The following is a 24,487-nucleotide window of genomic DNA, read 5'->3' as shown; positions in this document are numbered from 1 at the left end:
TAGACACCATACAGTTCGTTGTATCATATATACTGTAAATGCAAGTCATATTAAATCATTTTGTCATGAATTGAATTGAGGTACCATAACCTCAATTCTAAATAAACCACCACTATACCCCTGAACGCCATGCATGCAATGGATCTAACAATACTGGGCATATATCCCGACCATGTCCATGTTTTGATGTATACTATACCGGAACATCATATATACAGCTCACTTGCTGATGTACACTGGAATGCCATACACCACGACCGCAGCCGCAGTGAGATATCTAAAGCGACACGCATCCCTGGCCTTGGCCACCGCCTGCACAAGACTCGTCTTCGCACCACTCCGCATCTCGTCGCTTTCCTCGACCGCCTTGACGTTCTTCTTCCTGCCTCTTTGGGTTGCCTTGCCCTTGCCTTTAACGTTCGGTCCATCCTCTGCAAAAGTGCCCTTTGGCATCAATCCCCACTCCTCGAAGACCTTGCCTGCATAGCGGTCGATATCACGATCTGTGACATCCCACAGTGTACCGACGACGGCCGGACTGCCTGCGAGCATGTAGTTCCAAACCGGGCCATGGCTCTCGAAATCACCGACGTCGGCAAGACTCGCTGATGAACAACCCATGAGCAGGGCAACGGCACGGCACTTCTCCATCTTCCGGATTGTGCGGCCTCGGATGTACTGGGCACCCGAGCCATGACCGAAGTAGAGGAGAAGGTCAGAGTGCGTTAGCGATTTCTCAAATTCGGACTCGGTTGGAACGCGAGTCTCAATGGTAGACCAGGTTGGTGGCAGTGCGGCTAGGGGTTTAGCAAAGGTAGCCTCTGTTGACTTTAGGTCGGCGCCGGGGTTGAGAATATATGTTCCAGAATGCAGAGAGATGTGATGCCCATTGTTGGAGGCGCTGCTGTGCATTTCTCCATCTTCTCCAGCCTCGAAATGCTGGACAGGGGATGCCCGCTGCTCTAAGATGGAGCGCCGGAGACAGGCCAGCGAGGGAATCCGTGACACAGCAACGCCTTGCATGCAGGGTAGTGATTCCCAAGGGAAGATATGCAGGGCTTTGTCTAGCACAAGGATGGTATGCACGTTCTCATCGCCCTGACTGGTTCCCTTAACTGCAGCATGGTATGAGTGTAGTGCATCGAAAGTCTCCACCACCATTGAGTCAAAGTCGATTTCGTCGTACGCATTGCGTTCGCCATGGAACTGTAAAATGTCCACGACAAAGTACAAAAGATCTGTGAGTGGCTCGTCAAGATCGCAATCCGGAATCGTAGCGTCACCCAGGCCGATGAACAGATCTAAAATCCTTGGGTCGAGCGAGACTTTGGTAGTAGATGCGGTCTTGCTTCTTTTGCCACGGACTTGCTGTCTGGAAGGAAGATGCTTGTCAAGGACGTTGTGGAAGCTCTTTTGGAACCTTGCAAGTAGATCGGACCGGCGATGGTGCTGCGCAAAGATGCCACGAAATCCGCCGAGCCAGGTTTGTTCAACGTTCTCTAGTAGATCCTTCATTCGCTCGTCCAAAGCCTCACGCTCCGCCCACCATGCTGACTTTGCTCCCTTTTGACTCATGTCGCGAGCATCGTGGCAAGTCCGGTTAGCCACTTGAATGATATCAACCATTTCTGTACGACCTTGTAGGAAATCAAAAACCTCGGAGTCTGCATCCCTTGAGCTGGCGCGTTCTAGAGGAAGTCGAATGGCAAATGGACTGTGATCGGCCTGAAGCTTGGTGATGCAAAGATCGTGCTTATTGTCGCTTAAAGAAATAGAAACCACATTCCATGATTTGGGTATGATGTCAACGTATTCACGCTGAAATCGGTTCATGTCAACGGAGAAGCCTAGGCTGGATCGTCGGGGATCCGCGGCTTGCATCAATACTGGCCATTCCGCCTTTTCAGACTTATCGAGATCAAGTCGGAGAGTCTTGCGTTCGCGACGCCAAACCAAGTTTCGGGCTAACTCAATCGAACACGTAGCATGGGCAGGATGCCCAATGCCGGATGATCTTGTAGGGCATGTTGTCGACAGGAGAATGAAGACATTTTGAAGCAAGGCAGCAATTCGATACACAAGCCTCGCATTACCGTTGAGACTCGCAATGGAATGTGCTTCGAGCAGATAATCTTGGGCTTGTTGTAGGTTGCTCAGAAAGCTAGGATCCGCAGCGGGGCGCGTCTTTCGCGGCGGCGTTGCCTTTACTGATGGCTGTCGATCTGACTTGTCCTTCGGCGAACTGGCAATGGCAGGAAACGACAAAGTCGAGTCCTGGATCACAGAGAAGACAGAGTCTTTGCCCATTTGCTCCAAGCTCTGGCCAACAAGTGCAATAGCCATGAGTAACCGCTCTTGTGTAACATCGGTTGACAACTTGGAAAGTTCATATGCAGTCTGGAGTGACGTGACAGCTGCCGACCAGTCTTTGCTGTCAAGAGATGCCACAGACTTCTGATGCAAGATAGATGCCCGCAGGAATGCTAGCTGCGTATCTTCCGCAGCTACAAGAACCTTGGATTCCGCAGGTATCTTCGCTCTCGTAGCACCGATTTTCTTTACCGCGGCCTTCCTGGTCGCCGTTGCCGTTCTCGGCTTGATTTGCCTCACAGTAGCTTTTGTAGCCGGCTTCTCTTTGATCGTAAGCTTTTCCATCTGAGCCACGACTTCAAGTGGAACAACTTCTGCGTTGGTAGCACTCAACTTCTGCAACATCGACTCTGCCATGTTCATGAGATGCAGTTCGGTGTCGTAATCTGAGGCATCACGGTATATTCGACTCAATTGGCAAGTCATCTCGATGGCGGAATAAGTAGGCTCGATCTCAAGCAAAGCCGCTTTAACTTTGGCTGCCAATTCAAGAGCTTGTTCAGGCTTGCCGGCGGTCATTAATACTGAGGCTAACCAATGTTGCGATTGCGAAACATGACCCAAAGATCCAGTACTAACCGCAATCTTCTGCGCCTGTTCGGCATAATATATGGTTTCCTGGTACATTCCGACATGCGCGTATACTGAAGAAAGCCGCATGACAAATCGGAACAAGGGATACACCATGGCCCAGAACTCTGGACCCGTGTTGGCTCGGTTACTTTCTGCTTGAGAGCATTGTGAGCTATTAAAGCTAGAGTCGACTTCCATCAGTTCGGTCTGTGACACCTCGTCGTTGTGCTCCAAAGCTGCGCCACGCAAGGTTTCAAGCTTTACCCAATCGTGAAAAAGAATTCGCACGGCGTGCTTGGCTTGTTGTAACGCATGATGCGACTGACCACGCTCAAGTGCAAGCATCGAGTGCAGAAAAGATGCGTATGCTAGAGACAACTTTTTTGCGAGACGACTGCTTTTTGGAAACCTGTCGGAAGCCGGACTTGTAGCAGCAGTATAAGCATCAGCTAAACACTTTTCAGCAAGGTCGAAGTTTCCAATAGCCATCTGGAACTCAGCCGAGCAGAGATGCAGGTTTGCCGTAGCCTCAGGAGACACGGCTTGTTGTCCCAGAAACTTCAGCGTCGCAACCAAAACTTCTTCCGCTTTATTCGAATGACCGAGGGTGAGATGCTGAAGGCATAGCGCTGTGTTTTGGGAAAGGAACAGCTCAGGGTTATCGTCGCCACTTTTCCTCGAGACAGCTGCCGAAACAGACAAAATCGATCCCAGCAAGCCATTGCATCCTCTCATTCTGGCAAAGTCAGCAAGGCCTTGGAGGATCGTTACAAGCTGGGCCGGATTGTCGATATACTTGTAGATGTCGTCCGTGGTATGCGACTGTTCAAGCACAGAATTCCACATGTTCAACGCTTTCTGTATAGTTGACACTTCAAGTTCGCCATTAACAAGCGCGGTGATGCATGTTGTCAGTGCCTGAAGATGAGGGAGAAAATGAGCCAACCCGGAATCCTGTGCAAGCATCTCAACATCGATGGAAGCAGACAAAGCTACGGCCTGTTCTTGCCACTGAAAGACATTTTCTGGGGAGTCCAGGTTTACTGAGATCAGCTGGACGAGTGTTCGGAGTTGTCTGATAGGATATGTGTGAGCATCGAACGCGCCAAGTAATTTGCCGACATATGCGTCGCCTGGTTTCAGCTGCCTCCGACTCCTTGCATCACGAGAGTAGATAAAGTACAGATCGTGCTCTAGTGCTGTTGCCTTCTCTGAACCGGTCAGCAGCCATGTCCAGTCGCAAGGGTTTTGATCCAATTTAGCCAGGTTACACACTGTCTTGGACAGTGACGCAACCTTGTCGGCAGACATCCACGCTTGAAGGACGCTTTGGCTTGATAATGCTGCAGTGACCTGTGTGATAACATCCTCTCGAACTAGTGTATCTCTGATGGACCGTAAAGTATCTGTAGCGTCATCTCTCCGACCAGAAGTCCTGCATAGCTCGACCAGACGCTCCTGTTTGGCTAGAAGTTGCGCTTTCACCTGCTCGGCTTCGGATCTTTGTTTGACGGCTTCGATTGATCGGCGTAGAGCGAGTAGAGATTGGCTGTCCTTGACTTTTGGGTTTTGCCGCAAAGCAACGTGTTGCTGGTAGTAGAAATGTGAGATTTTAACGTGATAAGAGGCGGCCGCATTGTTTTTGATGCTGAGTAAGGCGAGATCTCCCATGTGTTCCAGAACCACTAGGCTATCTTGAAGTATGGGGTCCATGACTTCCCATGTAATTTTGCTTCTGTCCAACAAAAACTTTACTAGCATGAGCGCAGAATCGATTATAGGAGTGATGTATTTGGAAAGAAGCTGCCGCCGCTGCTCGAAACGTAATAGATCCTTGGTTGAGCTGTCTGCCGCTGGTGGCTTTCCGAGCCACCTCGAAGCAAATCGTGGTAGTTGCAATATTATTGATTCGAGGTTATCCCGTATCGCCGCCGATTCTTTCCCCAATTGTGTGTCGCTGAGAACTAGGTGTATTGCGGCTTTTCGTACTAGGCAAACGCTGATAAGCAAATCATCCAGCTCGGTAGAGCTGCCACTGAGTGAGCCTTGCAAGCCCTCCAGGACCTCTATCAGCAGGGTTTCGCTGACACATGATGGCGACTGTTTGAGTGAGAGCGCGATTAGCTGTGCCGTGACGGAACAACAACGTGCTGGTGAATCTTCTTGCGGTGTCGTGACCGCTTTGAGTTTCTTCATGCACACCAAGGCTTCCTTGAAATTGCCTGCATCCCTGGAGGCTGTTCCAAGCACTTGGTAAATGGCAGCCAGCGGTGATTTCGAGGATTCGGACGGACGGGCTCCCACAGTCTCTATCATTGAAGAGATTTGCTTGAAAGCGTGGCTGATGTTGTCGAATTTTGCCAGGGGCTCTAGCACACTCCTCCGCGAACACGCTGACAAGCATTTCGAGAGAGGAAGCAGGATATCATTATCGACATTTCCTTTGTGGCCAGACAAACCCCAAGATTGCAGCCGCGTTACCAATGCTAAAGACTGTATCTGAATGGTCGTTTCGGGCGAAGGGCTCAATCTCGGTTCCATAGCTATAGCATCATCTCTAGACGCAACGCTCGGCGTGAGTGATAGAAGGCTCTGCGCCAAGTTTTCCAGCTGCCTCGCGCATTTGACACGGTCCGGTTTCTCGTCTTTCGAAGAAAGGAGCAAAAGACTTGATGGTGATGACGGACTGCTCGCCAGGAGGAAGGGTAGAGCCGTGTCCAGATGTGACGATTTCTTCAACCCGTACAAGATGCGCAAAGCCTGGAGCTGACTAGATATGATCAGGGCAAGGACAGGTCCACCAACACCAACTGCAGGATAGTCAAAAAGGTCAGAAAATGTTTTGGCGGCAGAAGCTGGCTCGGCTGTCGTGGCTGGCTTGGATTTCTTGCCAGCGGCACCACTGGCCATGGCTTCCAGGCGACGCTTGAGCAAGCGCAACTCCTTGAGGGCATGTTCATAGAGGTTCAGCGCGATCAGCTTGCTGATGAATGAGGACATTCCCGACTCCAATTGCAGTTCTGGCAGGGCAGTTTTGCCGGCGTTCGACAAGGTTCGTAGGGCTGTAAAGGCTGCGCGGGCACACTCGACGGTGGCCAAACACCCGCTCGAGGCTGCTGATATTGCAGGTGTCCTGGTAATCTTTGCCGTCATGGGGGTCGTTGATACCCTGTTAAGGGTCCGCGGTTGAAGAGGTGTCATAGGCACCGAGTTAGATCGTCTGGGCCTAGCCCTCGCCGTAGACTTGACAGGTTTTCCATCTGCACATGTTTGCGCAACAGTTCTTGGCGAGGGATTCTTGGCTGCTTCTCCGAGAGTCTTCAAGGTCGCGTTTATGACCTGGGTGGCCAAGAGTGCCTTCTCCTTGGAGGAAAGGCCGCTGGCGTCTGGTCCATCTTGCTGTGGGCTTTGCGCCTTGGCCGGAGGGGCTCGCTTTGTCGTCGTCGTTGTTTTGGGTTTTGTTGTTCTCGTTGTTTTCGGTTTCGGTGGGGGTTTCGTGAGGTCTCCTTGGGCGTCGGCGCCTAATAAAAGTTCTTTCAATGTGGCAGATATGGTGGGTGTGCATGTCTGAATGGATGTGACGGCGCTCCGAATGGCGTCGGCCTGTGTGGTGAAGGAAGCCATGTATGGTGATGGCTTCTATCTAATCATGTCGTCGTGAGCAAATCATTAATAGGGTATCCAAGAAACGCCAGACCGCACAAGAAGAACGAGAGCTAGAAAAATGCTTCGTCGGTGCTGGTAGCGAATGCTCAATTGGTACTCGGTACAGTAGTTTGGGGAAAAGAGGCTTCAGGCGACGATGATGCGGTCACAAGTTGCAAGATTAAGCAATGCCTGCGCCCAGTGCTCACACTCGCATACAGACAACTGCAGGGTGCTCAAGCTCGGCGGGTAACTTGCGGGTATGGAACACAGCGTAAGTTAGTTGTAGTTGTGGACCAATTGCCAGAAATAGTCAAGCGGCGTTGACAGGGCAACCCTCTGGGGCACGCTTTTGGTACTTCATATGCATGTAGGTTAGTTATGTACGTAGACCTCGCCGGTCTCATGGCTGCCGAGTTGCAACCTTTGCGCTAGACTAGACTAACCTAGACTAGAGAAAGTCGACTTGGCTTGCAAGGGGAGAGAGAGTCGCAGCTTTCCGGCGGACACTTTTTGCTCGCTGCAACTTGACATACTTGAACGCATCTGTTCTCCTTATCGCTGGTCAACAAAAAAGTAAAAACAAAAACAAAATGGAAGCTGTTGCATTTCGCCGAATGCTTCAAGCACCGGCAGGAGTCGGAAACTCCATGCTCCGTCATGGCCAACGCTCTGTCCTCCCCGCCATGCGCAAGTACAGCTCAGCACCAACCGTTGCGCAACCTTCATTCTGGAAATCCCTAATACCAAAGCCCTGGCGCCCAAAGGAGAAGCGGCCTGATGTCAACTTCGGACCCCCCAAGACCCTCAAGAAGCCCAAGAAGGACTGGAACCCTGCCACGTTCTACATCGTCATCTTCCTCTTCATCGGTTCCATGTCCATCCAGATGATCTCCCTCAGGAAAGACTTCAACACTCACATGAGGAGAGCCGAAACCAAGATCGGCATCTTACGAGAGGTTGTCGAGAAGCTCCAGCGCGGAGAGGACGTCGATGTCGAGAAGGCCCTGGGCACAGGAGATGCTGAACACGAGAAAGAGTGGGAGAACGTGTTAAGGGAAATTCAACAAGACGACGTCATACAAACTCCAAAGCGACCAGATCGGCCGAGACACTCTTCCGGCGCAAGAGACGAACCCAAGCCAGAACCGACGCCAGCACCAGACTCAAAATCACGCTCGGAAAGTACGACGGAGAAGCCCAAGTCCTCGACCCCCAGCTTTTCTGGATTCTATTAATCTACGTGCGGCTTCATGTACATCATATACCCTACACAATCAAGACATCATATCCTTGAAAACAAGTCCGCCATGCTGCTCATGTTCTATGCTTTCACGAGCGTGCTGAACATCCGACGACTGCCGCAACCCTTCCACAAGCCTTGGCAATAGCTCATCCGTCGACAGCTCCACTCGCGCGCCCTGCGCTCCCTTCTGCAAGGGATCTAGATCTGCAAAGAAGGTCTCCTCTCCTCTCACACCTCCCAGATTGACGATGGCAATGGGTAAACCTCGATCCTTCGCTCTCTTGGCCAGCCGCCACGCCGAGTACGTCGCAAGTGAGGTGCCCAACACGAGAAGTCTGTCGGCACTCTCCACAGCCTGTTCTGCGTCTATCTTGGTCTGACTGCGGACGCTTTCTCCGAACATGATAACAGCGGGCTTCAATATACCCGCGTTACTGGTCGGCTTCAATGCTCCGTCGGAATCGACTTCGACCGTAGCCTTGCCACCTTCGGCTAGTGTTGGCGGGTTGGCGAGACAGTGAGGACACGCAGGGTATCTGAAGGTGGTGTACGGCGCATCTGGAAGGTCGACGTCACCGTCGGGGTTCGTCTTCATACCTCTCCTCTTTCGTTCATCTGGATTCTCCGTATCGAGAGCTCCAGATGCTATGATCTCCTGGAGAAATGCGGCCCAGGCAGGGTTCAGCCTGGCTAGTTCGTCCTGGAAGACGTCTCTGGGAAGTTCGGTTTGACAGGAAACACAGACTGTTGCCCGTAGATATCCATGTAGCTCGGTAGTGGGAAGGCTCGGGTGAGCTTTCGGATGGAATGAATCAACATTCTGAGTGATGACGCTCCGGACCAGACCCAGATCTCCCAGATGTTTTACCGCATAGTGTCCAGCGTTGGGCTTAGCCTTGTGCAGTGTTGTCCATCCGAGAAAACTCCTAGCCCAATATCTTTTCCGTGCTTCATGGTTCTTTATGAACTCTGAGTAGTAAATTGGACGATATGTCTTATTGACCCGATACGTGCCGTTTGTGCCCCGATAGTCTGCCAGGCCACTGGCGACAGATATTCCAGCTCCTGTGAGCACTAATGTAGACGCCGGCACACCTCTCGAGGTTGGCGCCGTGAAGAATTCCTGCAATGCCGCAACGGCACCGCTCAGCGTGTTCGCACTTCTGGGCGTGACGGTTGGTGCTGCCAGGGGATCCGTGTAAGGGATACGCATATATGGTTTGCGCAACATGGGAAAATGTCACACTGCCGTTTTTGGACGGTCTCTTTCTTCCAGCCCCTTAACTCTGGTTTCACGGCATATGACTGCCGAGTGGCTACTTGGTTGGCTACAACGGTTGATTAGACTTCCAAGGGTCGTTATTGTGATACTCTCGACTTGCATGGGTGAACGCAAACCACAATGCAATGCTTTCAAAGTGCAAGTCGTCACCACTGGCGCTAGTCTTGTCATGCTCGTCTCAAAGTGATTGCGGGACGCTAATCCTCAGTCGGTTGGGCCCGGTACCCGGTATTAAGCTTACAGCTCACGCATGGCCTCTCTTTCACGCTTGATCGGTTGCCACACATGATGCTTTGCAGAGTAAAGGATTCCCCCCAAGTCCAATGGAACCTTTCACTCCCCTTGTTTATTTAGAGAACAGACATGGAGTCTCACGTCTAGGACGTATCAAGCCAGTACCGTACGTATTTGTGCTTTTAGCCCACCATAATTATACAGCTCCTCACCGCCGTGAAGTACTGAATACTACTTAAAGGGGTTTAGCGGCTATGATAGATACAACGCGAGGTCGGTAAACATGCTGATTATCCGACCTTGTCTCGCAGGCTAGCCGATTCTTGAGATCCGAGTAAGTATCAGTATCCAGGACAATCAAGTAGTCAGTGGAACGCGTTGCAATGAGTGATTTTCCACAGGCCTCTAACCGCGTTCTCTCTTTTGTTTTCTTTTTCACCATCTCGGTCTCCATCTTCAGTACGGAGAAGAAGCAGGTCTCATCTATCCCGGAGAATTATACTCCTCGAGTCTAATTACAGCAACGCGTACCCTGTCTGCGCCGCCCACAAGCCGTGACCAACGGGCGCACCCGCTTACGTAGCCCAGCTCTGGGCAAGCAATCCAGAATCGCGCGTTTCAAAGCACCCTATCCGATGTCGTCGATATAGATGTGCTAGTCGAGAGACCCCCAGCCCGGCTTACCGATACAGGCACGGGATCTTAGGACGCACCTTGATTTTTAGGATTTGCCCTATCTTTGGGTCTGCATGCGACTATCTTCTTGGAGGTGTAGCACGCGCAGCACGGTTACCTAACATTCGCTTTTGTGAACAGCAGTAGGACTCAAGAGGTACTTGAGCAGACTGGGCCAGCTAATAAAAGCGAAAGGGGAAGGGGATAAAAAGGAAGGGCTCCAAAGCCTCCGCCGCCATGTCTGGCCGACGTTGCGCAGGCCTGAGACTACTGGGGCTGGGCCGCGTAACTCGTTTGCGAAAGGAGTGCCATCCAATTCAGTCGTCCCTCACATCAGCCCTGCACCAGAACTTGCACCGCGGTTACCCCTTGAGGACACCTAACCCCAACTCATTATATTCGTGTCGCGTGCTGCAAACTTCTTCGGTTTCCAATTCCTCAGACTCCAATCCATCCGAATTCCACACTCCCTCGTTACTGGAGACTTACCGCAGACCGAAACACCAGCGTTCATTCCTCATCATGAGCACGACGCAGACCCGCAGCCACGGCGGCCACGGTCACCACCACCATCACGACAACAGCTATCTGACTTCGCAGAACAAGAACGATGCAGGTGTTCGCATCACTCGGCTGGGCCTCTATTCTAACCTTGGCATGGCAATTGCCAAGGGCATTGGCGGCTATGTCTTCAACTCCAAGGCAATGGTGGCAGATGCCATTCACAGCGTCACTGATCTTGCGTCCGACATCCTCACCCTGGCAACACTCTCCTTCAGCTTGAAGCCTCCCACGGATAAGTACCCGACCGGGTTCGGCAAGATCGAGAGCCTGGGTTCGCTTGGAGTCTCCGGCATGCTTCTAATTGGTGGAGTCTGGATGGGCTACGGCAGCTTGTTGACTCTCTACGGCCACTTCTTCCTGGATCCTGCTGCAGCTGCAGAGTTGATGGAGCACGCCCATTCCCACGCACACGGTCACGACCACGGCAGCACCGACATTGTCCCCAGCCTGCACGCCGCTTGGCTCGCTGCAGGAACCGTCGCGATCAAGGAATGGCTATACCATGCTAGTATGTCTTTGAACCTTACATTGCTTGCAGCCATTGGGAACACGTCGACTAACTGATACACTCCTTTAGCCATGAAGGTCGCCAAAGAGCGCAAGTCTTCTGTCCTCGCATCCAACGCCGTCCACCACCGAATCGATAGTCTTACCGGCATTGTTACGCTCGCCGTCATCCTCGGTGCAAACATTGTTGAGAACGCAGCATGGCTGGATCCCGTCGGCGGCTTCCTCATCTCGCTTATGGTGGTCAAGGCTGGAGCTGAGAACACAATCTCCGCCCTTTCTGAACTGGCCGACAAGGGCATCGACGACGAAGTCAAGACTTCGGTCCGCAAGCACCTGCGCACTACGTTTGCCGATATTCCCGAGGGCCACCAGATCGAGCTACGAGATGTCTCTGGTGTCAAGTCCGGTCAGAACTACTTGGTCGACGTCGAAGTTGCTGTGCCCAACGCCTGGACTGTTGAACGAGCTAGAAGCATCGAAGAACAAATCCGCACCCGCGTTGGTAGCAAGGTCCGCGGCACTCGTAGAGTCCGCGTGCGCTTCGTGCCGAGTGCTGCTGCCGTTGCGCCCAAGTTTGACGAGTTCATCCCGGGCGATGTCAGCCCGCAGTCTAGCCCTGAGCCCGAAGGCCACGACCACGACCACGACCACGGTAATGGACACAACAAGTCCCACTAATTGCGGACGTCCTAGTCTCAGTCCTATTGCACATACTTGTTTTGGCGTTGAAAGGGAAATCCCATGGATACTTGTTCTTGACATAAAAGGCGGCGGCCATGATACCACTGAGCGGAAGGCTGGGGGAAGCTGAGCCCGTTAGATTTGGAAGCTTGTGTATGTACACTATTTGTACTTTGTCTTCCATTTCAGAGAAACTTGCATTAGACGGCGTTGGGGGATAGTCTGCTATATAGCATGCAGCATTCACATCCGAAGGGAGGATTTTGTGCACCGGCTTGTGAAGATTGACGAGCAGGTCATACGAAACAAAATAAACCAAAAAACCAACAACAAAGAATCATTCTGAATCATTGATTTGTATCTGGGTACGTGTTCCAAGGCACCCTTAGAAGCGAGCGAATCCTAGCGACTGTGAATTACTGTGACTCGGCATTCTACCTGAGCTCGCCTCCGAGCCCTGACAAGCTGGACCTCACGATACTCGACGAACAGCCATGAATTTCGGGACCTTATTGGAGCGCTTCTGTTTAGCCTAATTGCCCCTCGCAGCAAGGCTGATTGACATGCCGCCCCGCTATATACTCCGTACTTTGAGCTCAACCCCACGTCACTGCGTCAGGGTCCGACATGCGCTTCTCCAGCAGTGTGGCACTACTACCGGGTCTTCCTCCGAACATTTCTCGAACATGTTTTCTCCTGCTCACCTCAGTGCCTTTGAATTGGTGACAGACTAGGAAGAAAAAAAACCATAGCCACGGAACGAAACTCACTCGAGGCCAACAGGAAATCATGGCCCCCGGACCACTATACCTAGGTTTCGACCTGTCGACGCAGCAGCTTAAAGGTATGCTATAGGTTAATACTCCCCCCACAACTTAATCACCCTGCACACCAGACCGGCGCCCTGTACGACCGAACTCCCCACCTCAAGGTCGTCGCCCTTTTCACTGACAAGAACCCTTCCCCAACGCACAGCGATCGTAGTATCCTCGGACCTCAAGGTCGTCTCGGAGGCCAAGGTCGACTTCGACGCCGACTTCGCGGCCAAGTACCAGATCAAGAAGGGCGTCCTGACCAACGAGGATGAGGGTGAGGTCTTCGCGCCCGTCGCCATGTGGCTCGAGGCCGTCGACCTGGTCCTCGCCCGCCTGAAGGCGAACAAGTGCCCCGTCGAGAACATCAAGGGGGTCTCGGGCTCGTGCCAGCAGCACGGCAGCGTCTTCTGGAACGCCCGGGGCGAGGAGGCCCTGGGGAGGCTGGACGGCGGGAAGAGCTTGCACGACCAGCTGGCGGATGTGTTTGCCTACGAGTACGGCCCGAACTGGCAGGACCACAGCACACAGGCCGAGTGCGACCTGTTTGATCGGCATCTCGGCAGTGCGGAGAAGTTGGCGGATGTCACTGGAAGTTCGGCGCATCATGTAGGTTTGCGACCACGCAAGTTCCCCAAGTAAGGCTGAGGAAGAACGGTCGCTGACGTTGGCAATTAGCGATTCACAGGAGCACAGATCATGCGTATGCGAAGGAAGAGACCAGAGGTCTACTCCAAGACCGCGCGGATCTCACTCGTCTCCTCTTTCCTTGCGTCCGTCCTGCATGGTGCAATCGCTCCCCTAGATATTGGCGACGTTACAGGAATGAACCTGTGGGACATCAGGAACGAGAAGTGGGACGATTCCTTACTTGAGCTTACAGCCGGCGACAAGGGAGCGGCTTCCGAGCTGCGCAATAAGCTTGGAGAGGTACGGCAAGACGGCGGTGGTAGCATCGGTGCTATTTCGTCCTATTTCGTGTCCAAGTACGGCTTCAGCAAGGACTGTCAGATCGCACCCTTCACAGGTGACAACCCGGCCACCATTCTTGCCTTGCCGCTTCGGCCCCACGATGCGATTGTCTCGCTGGGTACATCGACAACTTTCCTCATGGTTACGCCGACATACAAGCCAGATCCTTCTTATCATTTCATGAACCACCCAGCAAACCCGGGCCACTACATGTTCATGCTGTGTTACAAGAATGGTGGCCTCGCGCGCGAAAAAGTACGCGATGCAGTTGCAGGTCCCAAAGATCCAAGCGATCCATGGGCGCCTTTCAACAAGCACGTGCTCGACACACCTCCCCTGGGCTCAACATCCGAATCCGGCGACCGCGCAAGGCTCGGCCTCTACTTCCCGCTCCCGGAGATCGTGCCCAACATCAAGGCGGGCACCTGGCGATACAGCGCAAGGGCGGACGGTTCAGACCTGCAGCAAGAGAAGGAGGCATGGGACGCGGCTCTCGACCCGAGGATCATCGTCGAGTCGCAGGCTCTGTCCATGCGCCTGCGCTCGCAAAAGCTCGTCTCCAGCCCCGGCGACGGCTTGCCCGCGCAGCCGCGCCGCATCTACCTCGTCGGCGGCGGTTCTCTCAACCCGGCCATCCAGCGTGTCGTCGGCGACGTTCTGGGCGGTGTAGACGGCGTCTACAAGCTGGATGTCGGCGGGAACGCCTGCGCCCTGGGTGGTGCGTACAAGGCTGTCTGGGCGCTTGAGAGGAGCGAGGGCGAGAGCTTCGATGAGCTCATCGGCAAGAGATGGACGGAGGAGGGCGCGATCGAGAGAGTCGACCAGGGCTACAAGAAGGGTGTCTTTGAGAAGTACGGAAGTGTGCTGGGAGCATTTGGGAACATGGAGGCCGAGATCCTCAAGGTTGCTCACAACTAGGCGCGGCTTCGCGGATCATTAAGACTACATTAGACCAAATACAGAAAGAACAAAACTCAACCTAAAACGAACCTCAGAACGAGGATTGGAGATACAGGTGCAGTGGACTCAAGTCAGTCATTGGAGAGCTGCGCATGTCATTGCCCATAAATCCTGGCCCTGAGCAGCTTTGACAGGTACTTGGCCTACATGTAATATGCTCGAAGGTAAAACAAATCGTAGATCTATCATGTTTAATTCGAGTATCCCATAGTAGAGCTCCGAGGGGGCTCACAGCGCCGGGGGGGCTTACAGACATGCACTAATCGCTCGCGGTGGAGCCCTGTGCCATTGTCCCCCGGGCTCTCCCTGGGTGACAAAGTCCTCGACGTCACCACCAAGCCAACTTTCTATGCGAGTCGCAAGCTATCTTGCAATTGTCGAATGTTTCAAAAGGAAACAAGGGGAGGGGGAAAAAAAACACGTGCTTCATAGAATCATTCAATCGCGTATATTGCGCATTCATTAACCTGGATTTTTTTTGTTCTTCTTGAATACGGACTGTCGCATAGTTTCCCCTTCTTGTTGAATTTGAACCAATCTCTGACGGAGTACTTGCCAATCAGCTATGTGCTTTATCGACCACTACCGCTGTTCAATATGATCCTGGGTCCTATATCCTACCTGGACTGCATCGTCTTCTGCGTCTTCCTTGCGCCGCAGCTGCTCATACACGTCGGACTGTTCGAGACCGTAGGGGTTGCGTTGCAGTGTCTCCCTTTCCTTCGTAAGCTGGCCAACCAATCCCCAATTGGCCCGAAAAGAAAAAAAAATTCACCTATTCTGTGGCATCTGACATGTAGCGAATAGTGCTCAAACTCCCCTACGAGTTCATTCGCGAGCGCTTCTTCGCGGACCCCTCAAAGCAGAGCCCCTTTGTGCAGGTAGCGAGCCCTTTCGAGGATTTCGTGATCCGCTGCGTGCGGTATGCGTTTGCAAACGTGCCGCCCAAGGTCGGCAGGGTGTTCTTCTCGAAGCCGGTGGCGTTGCCGTTTCTAAGGTTTCGGATGCTAAGGCATGGTTTTCTGCGGAAGCCGGTACATTGGCGCGAGCACGTTGATGTGAGTCTGCCTTGCTCCCCCCAAGGGTGTACGATCTTGTAGGATACGAGGCTGATGGGCTGCAGAAACGATTCAAGGGCATCTGGGTTACAAAGGATCCTACCAAGAAACCGGATGTTTGTATCTACTATGCGCATGGTGAGAGCGTCTTCGACTAGCCAATGCGAGGATCCGAGCTAATGTGTGAGCAGGTGGTGGGTTCAGCATGGGATCTTCATACTTCTATCTAGAATTCCTACTGGCCTGGCTGACGTTGCTGGGCGATAGCGGTTTCAGCAACCCGGCGGTCTTTGCTCTGGAATACACGTTAGTGCCAGATGACACGTTCCCGAAGCAAATGCACGAAGCCATCGCCGGCTATGACCACGTGGTATCCATGGTGGGCGACGCATCTAAGATCTGCGTCAGCGGCGACAGTGCGGGCGCAACCGTGCTCTTGAGTTTGCTTCTGCATATAGCAGATCGGGGGTGCGACAGAGAGAAGATGGACGAGAGCAGTGCTTGGAAGCTTCCCAAACCCGGAATGGCTGCCTTCATCTCGCCGTGGGTCACGCTCGTCTCAAACAGGCGCAAGAATACAGCAAGCGACTACCTCGACGCCGGGAGCCTGCACCAGTATGCACGAGAATATGTGGGTAAGCAATCGAGGGCAGATGACCCGTTGATATCACCGGGTAACTGCAGGGACCTGTCTTGGTGGAAGAGAGCCTGTCCTGCAGGAGGCATGTTTTTCGCATACGGTGCTGAAGAGGTGTTTGCACCAGAGATTGAGAATCTTCTGAAATTCTTGGAGAAGAACAAGATCCACGTTGCTAGCAGAGAAGAGCCCGGCGGCATTCATGCTTGGCCAGTTGCAGCGCTATTCTTGGCGAGCTCAACTGAAGACAGACAGAGGGGATTGAGAAGTATTGTACGATACGTTAAAGATAACATACCGTCGTAGTAGACGGGGCATAGATAAAATAGACGGGATCAGCAACACGTGCACAGCGTTTTGTCATGTCAGATTAGATCAAGTAACGGATCATCGATCGGGTGGAAACGAATAAGGAACCATAGCGTGTACTGATGTAAACACTCGGCTTCTAGTCCGTCCATGCATATGATCTCCCAATTAAAGCTCTTTGATACGTCTGTCATCATCCATGACGAGGTTGCAGGTGGTTCCGAATATGCGCGGAAAGCTTCAACAGACACTTGTCCAGAAGGCTGTGATTGAAAAGGAGAAGCAAACGGGACTTTCCTCAAGCCTGAACCATACTGTGATAAATCATCGAGCACAGATGAGGCAGAAGACGCAGAAGACATATCATATGCAATGCAACTATAGCTGCAGTGGTGATACTACATTCCTTTACACTGCAGCAGGCAGTAGACAAACTCTACTTGTAGCCAGGAGAGGGAGAGCTTTCTTCAGCTCATGCATGTTAAGCACGTCTAAGCTAGAGCTTACTCACTAGCGCGTCGAGTGCCGGGGGCCTAGAAGAACGGGTGGTGACAGAAGCAAATTGACTCTCGGTTCGGCGGGCTAGCCCGGGGGTAAAGCGAGGATGTGACGCGAGGCAGACAGGTTCGGCGTTGCTTGGTGGCGAGCCTGATACATCGTGTCGTTGTTGTCGATGGTTGCGATGACGATGGACTAGGTATGATGATGGCGATGGTGATGGTGATGATGATGAAGCTACCGCTGTGGACAGTTTGAGCCGGGCGATTTTTTTGTTGAAAAGAAGCGTGGGGTGGATGGAGGATCCAGTGATCTGCATTTGAGCCTTGAGGAAATATTCGGGTGGCTGTGCTGGCATCCTGCCTCGAAATGAGAAAAGCTCACTAAGGTGCATCCCCGACCCCTGAACGTTTTGGTCCAAGTCTGTTGGACTGGATATTTAAAAAAGCTCAAGCGCCGCCCAGCGGCCACTGTAGAGCTCGGAAGGCCAGGAAGAAAGAAAGAAAGAAAAAAACGCTCGGGCTTTCCGTTCTGAAGCGTCCAAATTGACAACCCCACCAAGCCTCGACCCTCGACCCTCGACCTTCGAATTTGTTCGCATGACCCCAGCCCAACACACGGCTTTTGATTGATCCGGCGCGAGCTCAAAGCACTCACTCGCCTAATGAGAAGTTCGCAAGCTGACAGGATTGATTGTCGAGACCCGATCACAGCTGTCGCATCACGACCCCACCACACCCGACCATTGTAGCCTGCCTGGCTGCCCAGGTCGGTTCCAACAGTAACTGTGCGTGAACTGCCTCCTGCCTAAGCCCTTTTCCCAAGAACCCCAAGGGCGGCGGAAAGCATCAGGACTTACCCCGGGTTCGGATCTGCGGTTTCGTCCATCCGAACATCAAAGCTTGATCCTGTTAACAAGCATTTATGCACTTGCATTGAGGCTGCATAGAGAAAGTCTGTCGAGAGTCTCGTTCGCTTCTCGAAGCTATCGAGCAAGTCCTTGCATTAGCCCCTCCATCGATAAACACCCTTGTCACCATCTACCTAAGGTTGTGCAGCGCTGGTATCTATCAAGCCACAAGCTTAGTACGTACCTCAACTGCTGTAAACACCACAGGCGACTGGCAGCGTCTGGAAGGGAGAAGTGTGCAAGTGTGTAGTTGTTGTTGTCTGGGTAGAGAGAGTGCCGATTGTCGCGCTTTGAGACAGTAGCTCAAAGGTCGAAAGCCAGAACCAAAACCAGAAGCACAACCAGAATCAGTCCGAACAAAGAAAATGGCTACCGAGGAAGGCACTTGGGCGCCCAAGTCGCCAGACCTTTCGTCCTTTTTCTCGTCCGGTGGGCCTGATCCAAATACTCCCGCTCCATTCACATCTGCGCCGAATCTCACCTCCGTCCCTCGTCCTGGATCTGGCGCTGGATACTCGAACTCGCCGCCAGTCTACAATAACCCACTTCACGCTCAAGTGCCAGTTCCAGCTCACGCTCACGCTCACGCTCAAGCTCAAGCTCAAGCTCAAGCTCAAGCTCCAGTAGCTGCGCAACATTACGGTCAGCCACAGCCCCACCAGACTTATTCTTCGCCTGCGAACTATAACAACTTGAATTCTTATACCGCTCCCTCGCCCAATTCTTCTCGTCAACAATATTTTCCTCCGCAGCAACCACAGGCACAAGATCCGTTCGCTCAAGTCCCTCAACCCAACTACGTCATATCACAGCCAGCACCAAGTCACTCTGGCCCACAACCTTACTACTCTGCATATGCCGAAACCCCGGCGAGCCACTACCTTCCACCACAACCACCTCAATTTTATAAATCTGAGTTCCCACCCTCCTTCGATCAGCATCTGCCAAACCCCTCAGATCTAGGTAGCCCCATGCCACCGCGAAGAACTGCAGCTGCCCAGGTGGCACAGCAACCAGAGATCATGGAGTCGCCCGTCAAGACAAAGTTCCCGACCGCACGCATCAAGCGCATCATGCAGGCAGATGAAGAGGTCGGCAAGGTCGCACAACAAACCCCCATTGCAGTAGGCAAGGCCCTGGAATTATTCATGGTCCAGATCGTGTCTAAGAGCGCCGATGTGGCCAAGGACAAGAACTCCAAGCGCATCACTGCCCAGATGTTGAAGCAAGCGGTCGAGGTGAACCCTCAGTGGGATTTCTTGCAAGACATTGTCGCCAAGGTCAGCGAGAAGGAGGACAAGGAGCCCAAAAACAAGGCAAAGGCCAACGACAACACCGACAGTGACGATGAAGTGGAAGCCGAGCCGAAAAAGAAGGGTAGGGGTGGCAGAAAGAAGAAGGCTGCCTCGTAGAGGCAAGGCAAGGCAAGGCATGTCAGCGAGACTATATGAAGGATACGATACAAATGGATTCATGATGGTGGACTATCTATGGATAGCTTTGGCGTTCGAGACTTTGCGGCAAGCATATACTGGCGTTTGACGGCAAAGAGCGTGGTGTTTTATTGGTTTGGTTTTCGCATTTAGTATTCCGACAGGTGTATAGGCACTTGTAAGGAAGTCTATACATAGTGTTAAATCAGAGGGTGTTCCATATAGGACACAGAATAGTACTACCGCTTCGCACTACTACATCCTGACAAAGAAAAAGAAAAGAAGGAAGAGAGAAAACAGGCTAGTGGCATGACCTAAGAGGACTACTGGCCCTTCCAAATTGTAACCAACAAAAAACATTCACCCCTTTGCACCAAAATCCGAGTAAGCTATGGCAAGGAACAAAACCTGCCTTGAGGACCGAATAGACGCGGCTAAGAGACTCGGAATGCATGCTAAAGTGGTAAAAATTGGCTTCGACCCCTGTCTTTCATGTTTATATTATAGAATGAATAGCCCGTTACGCCTTATACCCCTCGGGAGGTTAAAATAGCTACACATGCACCCATCACCTCAACATTAAATGAATCTAACTGCCTGACTAACATCTTGACCAAGTACAACGTTGTTATATACGTGACGATGAGCCATTGCTCATTTAGAAGGCAGTCTTGGTGGTAAGCTCTTCCACGAGATCGATTTCCTTAATAGCCACATAGATCTTTCTTATAACCATTCCCCCCGGTACGGATATGTAACGAACATAACTATTTGTGCTTTGAGGCTCGTATTATGGAATTTGGTTAATTTTATTCAGCTCAGTTCACGGTGGGAGACGATCACGTGAGCTGATTGAAGACATAAGTCATGATAAGATTTAGAACTTTTATCACAGAGCTTGATATAGAGTATAAGCCTATGCAAAATTCGGGAAATTGTTTCAGGGTCTAAGGAAAGCACATCTTCGGTCAAATGTATCCAAACATATTAAGTGGTTACTACCACTTTCTAGCACTGGGGTCATTCTTCGCAATCTTCTTGAGCTCCTCAATCCAGTAGTGTACACCATCACTCTCGTCTTCCGATTCTGATTCTGACGATGAAGATACCGTCGTGTCTGCAAGCTCCTCGTTATCCCATCGAACACCCAGAACTAGTGTGGTCGCAAGTTCGTCCTCGCTCATTTTCTGATTTTTCAATTCCAGGACAGCCCTCTCCAATCGCGGTGCCCATTGCGAGGTGAGAAAATCGACGAAACTCAAACCCAGCTCGGGGTAGCTCTTCGCAAACTCTACTTGTAGCGTTTTTAGTAAAACCGTCAAGCGGCTCTCTGAATCCCAGACCTCGGTGATTTCGTTGTCAGACAACTTGCACTCAGCCCCTCCTTGACAACAAGTATGAGTCATCCCCAGGGCTTCGAAAGTGAGCATACGAAAAGCCGATAAGCAGACAGAGTTATGACCTGTCAAATCGACGGAGTATTTCGTGAAATAATCGACAACGCACGAAACGATTGCTTGGGGTGAGTCCGTTCTATTTTTCGACCCGAAACATCGCCAGAGGCCTAAGAAGAGGAGTGAAGCGGGACTACATCCGCTCTCTGTACAGCAGCATCCGCAACAGTCCAATACATCCAGTGATGAGACACGCATGATAAGTGCGGCAAACGCTTCTTTATCCTGGCTTTGCGAATAGTGGCCAAGAGGACCATTCCAAACATCATCGCAGCATAGTATGAGGTGCGCTGCCGTCAAGAGCGAGTTCCGACTCCAACTATACGGCCTCCGACCCAAATTCCAACGCGCTGTGGCGTCCAACGTGGAAAAGTTTGTAGTAGGATCAGCACCGTGGTCCAAAAGCCATAGTGTAAGGTGAATATCCTGAAAAGGTCTGTGAAGTGACCGCATCAGCGGAGTGTACCCTGAACTATCCGCAATGTCGACATCCCGAAATCCCAACTCATAGATCAGGTTTGCCACAATATGGGCCGGTTTATGACCAGAGAACGAGGAGGCAATTCGCCCATACAATGACGCTGCAACTGAAGGCATTTCCGGATGAATCTGATGGTACAAGCCGAAGCCGAGGAATTCAGTTACCTCATAACCATAATTCTTCAAGCACGCTATGACATCAACTGTATAACGATCCAGCACAGTTTCCTTTGATAGTTCGTAGGATTGGATTTCTCGCTCGTTCAAAACTTCCAAGGCTATCCTCTTCAATTGTAGTCGTCTGCTTCTGATTTCTCCCAACAGTCGTTCTCTCACACAGTGTGACGCCCGGATGAAAAAAATCACTAGATTAGTCTGGCCAAAGTGCTGCGACTCCATGCCATCAAGCCAGCTTTCGAGACAACCGTCAATAGAAAGCAGCATATTCAAAGCATCCGAGCAATCACAGCCGGAACAAACACTCCAACGTGATTTGTTTCGACACCGGGCTGAACTATGTAACATAGCATAGTCGATGACGTGACACCGGGAGTTGTCTCGAAGACGTACTAAATTTGCCTCCGAAACACGTAACACACTCTTAAGCATGCGTAAATCTTTTACCGCCAGATGCAAAGGCGTTTGTCCAAGCGCATTGGTCTCAAAGATCGCGGTTTGGTGGGAAAGAATGTAGTCAATTTGCTCGTAGTGATTTGTAATTATTGCCGTACTCAGTGGCCCAGAATCGAATACTTCATCATTACTTAGTCTAATTACAACAAAGTCGGTGGAAAGAAAGGGGCCTTACTTTCAGCATGAGTTCGGTCATTTAGAAGATGTTGTTTCAAAAAATAAGCGTGCCCGTTGTAGCGGAAATTATTTCCACTACTGAAGTACAACTCTGGTGCCTCTTCAAAAAGAAGTCGTAAAGTGCCTATGGCATAGGTTTCGAACTGATTCGCAGCCAGACTCATAGCCGGACTTCTACTTATATGTGCATTAAGACATGAGTGCGATAAATCAAGCGGTGAACTGGCAAAGCCACCTTGATAACAACTCATTAGACTAACTCACCTTCCATTGAAGTCAGGAATATTTGCAGGAATACCTGCTCGTACCAGCTCTGTGGCGAATGAATCCAAAATTCCCACCTGCATCGTTTTTTGAATGCTCTGTGCCATGGAATATGTTTGTACCCACAGGTGTAATATTGACTTTCCGAACTCGTCAACATCGTTGGGCGTTGATCTTTTCTCCTTGTAAATTTGCATTATTGTCTGCAAAGCAGATTGGAGCACACGCGATGCTTCAGCATCGCTCCATTCTGTTGTGAAACAAAGGACATGCTGCAGTAATCTGCAAACCATGAACACAGGCGAAACTTTTGAATCAACCACAGGCCGAAAAGTAATGTTAGGACTTATGCCCCAGGCGCCAGCTCCCGTGGTTATCGCGAAGGTCAGGCGCAAGCCCACGGATAGAATGGAGTTGTGGCCCGCTACGACCAAATCGAACAAACGTGACGTTTGTCTAACACTGTCATTGAAATATTCGCAGGTGGGCGCATGACCGTGGGTCCGTCTCTCTGACCGCATCCAGAAATATCCAAGGCTCCATTGATTCGTAGTATGATCTTTCTGGTGAAGACAAGAACAACGTGGCCGCCTACGGACATCCCCGTAGAATACTTGAGGTATAGAATTGCGAGTACGTTTTCGCAAGCCCGTGGCCGTCCAATTCGGTGGTAACAAGTCATACAACTCCTTCGTCTGGCTTGGCTTGGCCAACAACCGTGACACTGCCGCTCGACGATGACCTGGTTGCCAGTGATCTTTTACGTCAAGTAATCGCTCTGTTTCTGACAAGCCCTGCAACATTCGATTCATAGAAGCAAGGGTGCTGCTCATTTGGGCCAGATTTGGCAGACTACTATCTGTCATTCCGGTTAGGTGATCCATAGCAGTGGTGATCTGCTTTAGGACATCGGCATTGTTCTTGACAATAGTCTTTACTTCGCTCACGTCGTTTCGCTTTGCAACAGTATCGAAACCCTGCCTAATAGTGCTCAACTGAGAAACGACCTTGGGCGCAAACGCCTCGACACCAGATTGGAGGTGACCTACAGTAGTGCTGCTTGCATGTATGGCGGCAGCCGTGGAATTGACTTCTGTAGTCACATCTTCTACAACTGTCCGTAAACCATGGATTTCGAGCAACAGCTGGCCGACCTTGGAATTGAGTTCAGGGATCTGGTCCATATCCGTCTTCACTTCCGATATTTTGCTTCCAATGTCGAGAGAATTGAGCCTGCAAGCTTGCTGTTAACGACGTTCTCAGTGAAACTGAAGCCTGACATACAGATGAAAAGTACTTATAACAGTCTGAAATACATTATTGGTCTTATGCAGCCTCTCCTCCAACATTGCTAAATTATGACGGTTGAAGGGAAATTTCAACAGTTTCATTCGCTCCTTGAACGTCGAGGATGAAGCAGATATGCCCACCAGTTTCTTAACAAAAATGTCCAGCTGGCTCAGTTCCGCCTTGCACTGCTCTAATGAGGAGGACACGGTGTCGACCGCGGAACCTCGGATCAATGCCAATTGTGGTAGCACATCATCCACGACTGCCAGCGACCTTCGCAGGTTCGTCAGCTGTGCCTGTGCCGACTTCAAGTCATCCTTGCGACTCTCGAGCGCCTCGAGGTACGTCGATATACCATTGTAGAGCTGTAAGCCGAGCGATACCAGGCCGGCTGCTGTGCCGACCGCTCCTACTGCGTCACCCATGAAGTCACTTGGTTAGCTAGGCAGCAGGAGACCATCGCTCAATCACCAGGGACGCAGTTGTATACGCCAAAATAGAACCGCAAATAAAAAAGGGGAGCGCAAAACCTGGGCTTGTTCACTACGGTATGGTCTCACGTGTGAGCTTTCGCAAAAGTTCAGGTAATTATAGACTATAAAAGAGAATCAAGATATATTGGATAGGTTCAGATGGAATCAAATGTAAGATAAGAATCTATCATCGTGGTTTCCCACTGTAAGATTGAGTGCCCAATTTTAGGCCCGAAGAAGCCTCGCAGAATGCCTTAGCGAGCCACACTGACTTCATGCACATGGTACGTATCTCTGCATGAGGCTGTGCTGTAGGTGCGACATGCAAAGCTTCATCACGGCATTTC

General features: G+C 51.4%; 8 protein-coding genes across 8 annotated transcripts; 5 read left to right on the top strand and 3 right to left on the bottom strand.

Moving 5' to 3' along the window:
* Positions 1–219: 219 nt before the first annotated feature.
* On the bottom strand, positions 220–6,567 carry BKA67DRAFT_516569 (peptidase family C50-domain-containing protein; the record flags this gene model as incomplete). Its single annotated transcript, XM_046097826.1, has 2 exons — positions 220–357; positions 418–6,567. 2 exons carry the CDS (start codon positions 6,565–6,567, stop codon positions 220–222), a joined length of 6,288 nt encoding a protein of 2,095 aa, XP_045958855.1.
* Positions 6,568–7,181: 614 nt separating this feature from the next.
* Positions 7,182–7,826, top strand: BKA67DRAFT_658873 (uncharacterized protein; the record flags this gene model as incomplete). Its single annotated transcript, XM_046107357.1, has 1 exon — positions 7,182–7,826. One exon carries the CDS (start codon positions 7,182–7,184, stop codon positions 7,824–7,826), a length of 645 nt encoding a protein of 214 aa, XP_045958854.1.
* A 39-nt stretch (positions 7,827–7,865) lies between these two features.
* Positions 7,866–9,065, bottom strand: BKA67DRAFT_518044 (DHS-like NAD/FAD-binding domain-containing protein; the record flags this gene model as incomplete). The annotated part of the gene is made up of 1 exon (XM_046097977.1): positions 7,866–9,065. The coding sequence occupies one exon, from the start codon at positions 9,063–9,065 to the stop codon at positions 7,866–7,868; it is 1,200 nt and encodes a 399-aa protein (XP_045958853.1).
* A 1,482-nt stretch (positions 9,066–10,547) lies between these two features.
* Positions 10,548–11,777, top strand: BKA67DRAFT_517504 (cation efflux family-domain-containing protein; the record flags this gene model as incomplete). Its single annotated transcript, XM_046097913.1, has 2 exons — positions 10,548–11,097; positions 11,167–11,777. 2 exons carry the CDS (start codon positions 10,548–10,550, stop codon positions 11,775–11,777), a joined length of 1,161 nt encoding a protein of 386 aa, XP_045958852.1.
* A 926-nt stretch (positions 11,778–12,703) lies between these two features.
* Positions 12,704–14,519, top strand: BKA67DRAFT_283643 (D-xylulose kinase). The gene is made up of 2 exons (XM_046095962.1): positions 12,704–13,201; positions 13,271–14,519. Exons 1-2 carry the CDS (start codon positions 12,893–12,895, stop codon positions 14,480–14,482), a joined length of 1,521 nt encoding a protein of 506 aa, XP_045958851.1. The 5' UTR covers positions 12,704–12,892; the 3' UTR covers positions 14,483–14,519.
* A 602-nt stretch (positions 14,520–15,121) lies between these two features.
* On the top strand, positions 15,122–16,525 carry BKA67DRAFT_658869 (Alpha/Beta hydrolase protein; the record flags this gene model as incomplete). Its single annotated transcript, XM_046107356.1, has 4 exons — positions 15,122–15,248; positions 15,332–15,582; positions 15,648–15,720; positions 15,774–16,525. 4 exons carry the CDS (start codon positions 15,122–15,124, stop codon positions 16,523–16,525), a joined length of 1,203 nt encoding a protein of 400 aa, XP_045958850.1.
* Positions 16,526–18,958: 2,433 nt separating this feature from the next.
* BKA67DRAFT_517213 (histone-fold-containing protein) lies at positions 18,959–19,348 on the top strand (the record flags this gene model as incomplete). Its single annotated transcript, XM_046097882.1, has 1 exon — positions 18,959–19,348. One exon carries the CDS (start codon positions 18,959–18,961, stop codon positions 19,346–19,348), a length of 390 nt encoding a protein of 129 aa, XP_045958849.1.
* A 917-nt stretch (positions 19,349–20,265) lies between these two features.
* BKA67DRAFT_691580 (uncharacterized protein) lies at positions 20,266–24,356 on the bottom strand. Its single transcript, XM_046109175.1, has 4 exons — positions 23,662–24,356; positions 22,378–23,610; positions 22,112–22,287; positions 20,266–22,055 (listed from the first exon to the last, which is right to left on the bottom strand). The coding sequence occupies exons 1-4, from the start codon at positions 24,090–24,092 to the stop codon at positions 20,368–20,370; spliced, it is 3,528 nt and encodes a 1,175-aa protein (XP_045958848.1). The 5' UTR covers positions 24,093–24,356; the 3' UTR covers positions 20,266–20,367.
* Positions 24,357–24,487: the final 131 nt, after the last annotated feature.

Source organism: Truncatella angustata (assembly GCF_020726525.1).
Source record: "Truncatella angustata strain MPI-SDFR-AT-0073 chromosome Unknown BKA67scaffold_4, whole genome shotgun sequence".
Classification (NCBI taxonomy): domain Eukaryota; kingdom Fungi; phylum Ascomycota; class Sordariomycetes; order Amphisphaeriales; family Sporocadaceae; genus Truncatella; species Truncatella angustata.
The sequence above is the reverse complement of the archived record's forward strand: the minus strand, read 5'-3'. Positions and strand labels throughout refer to the sequence as shown.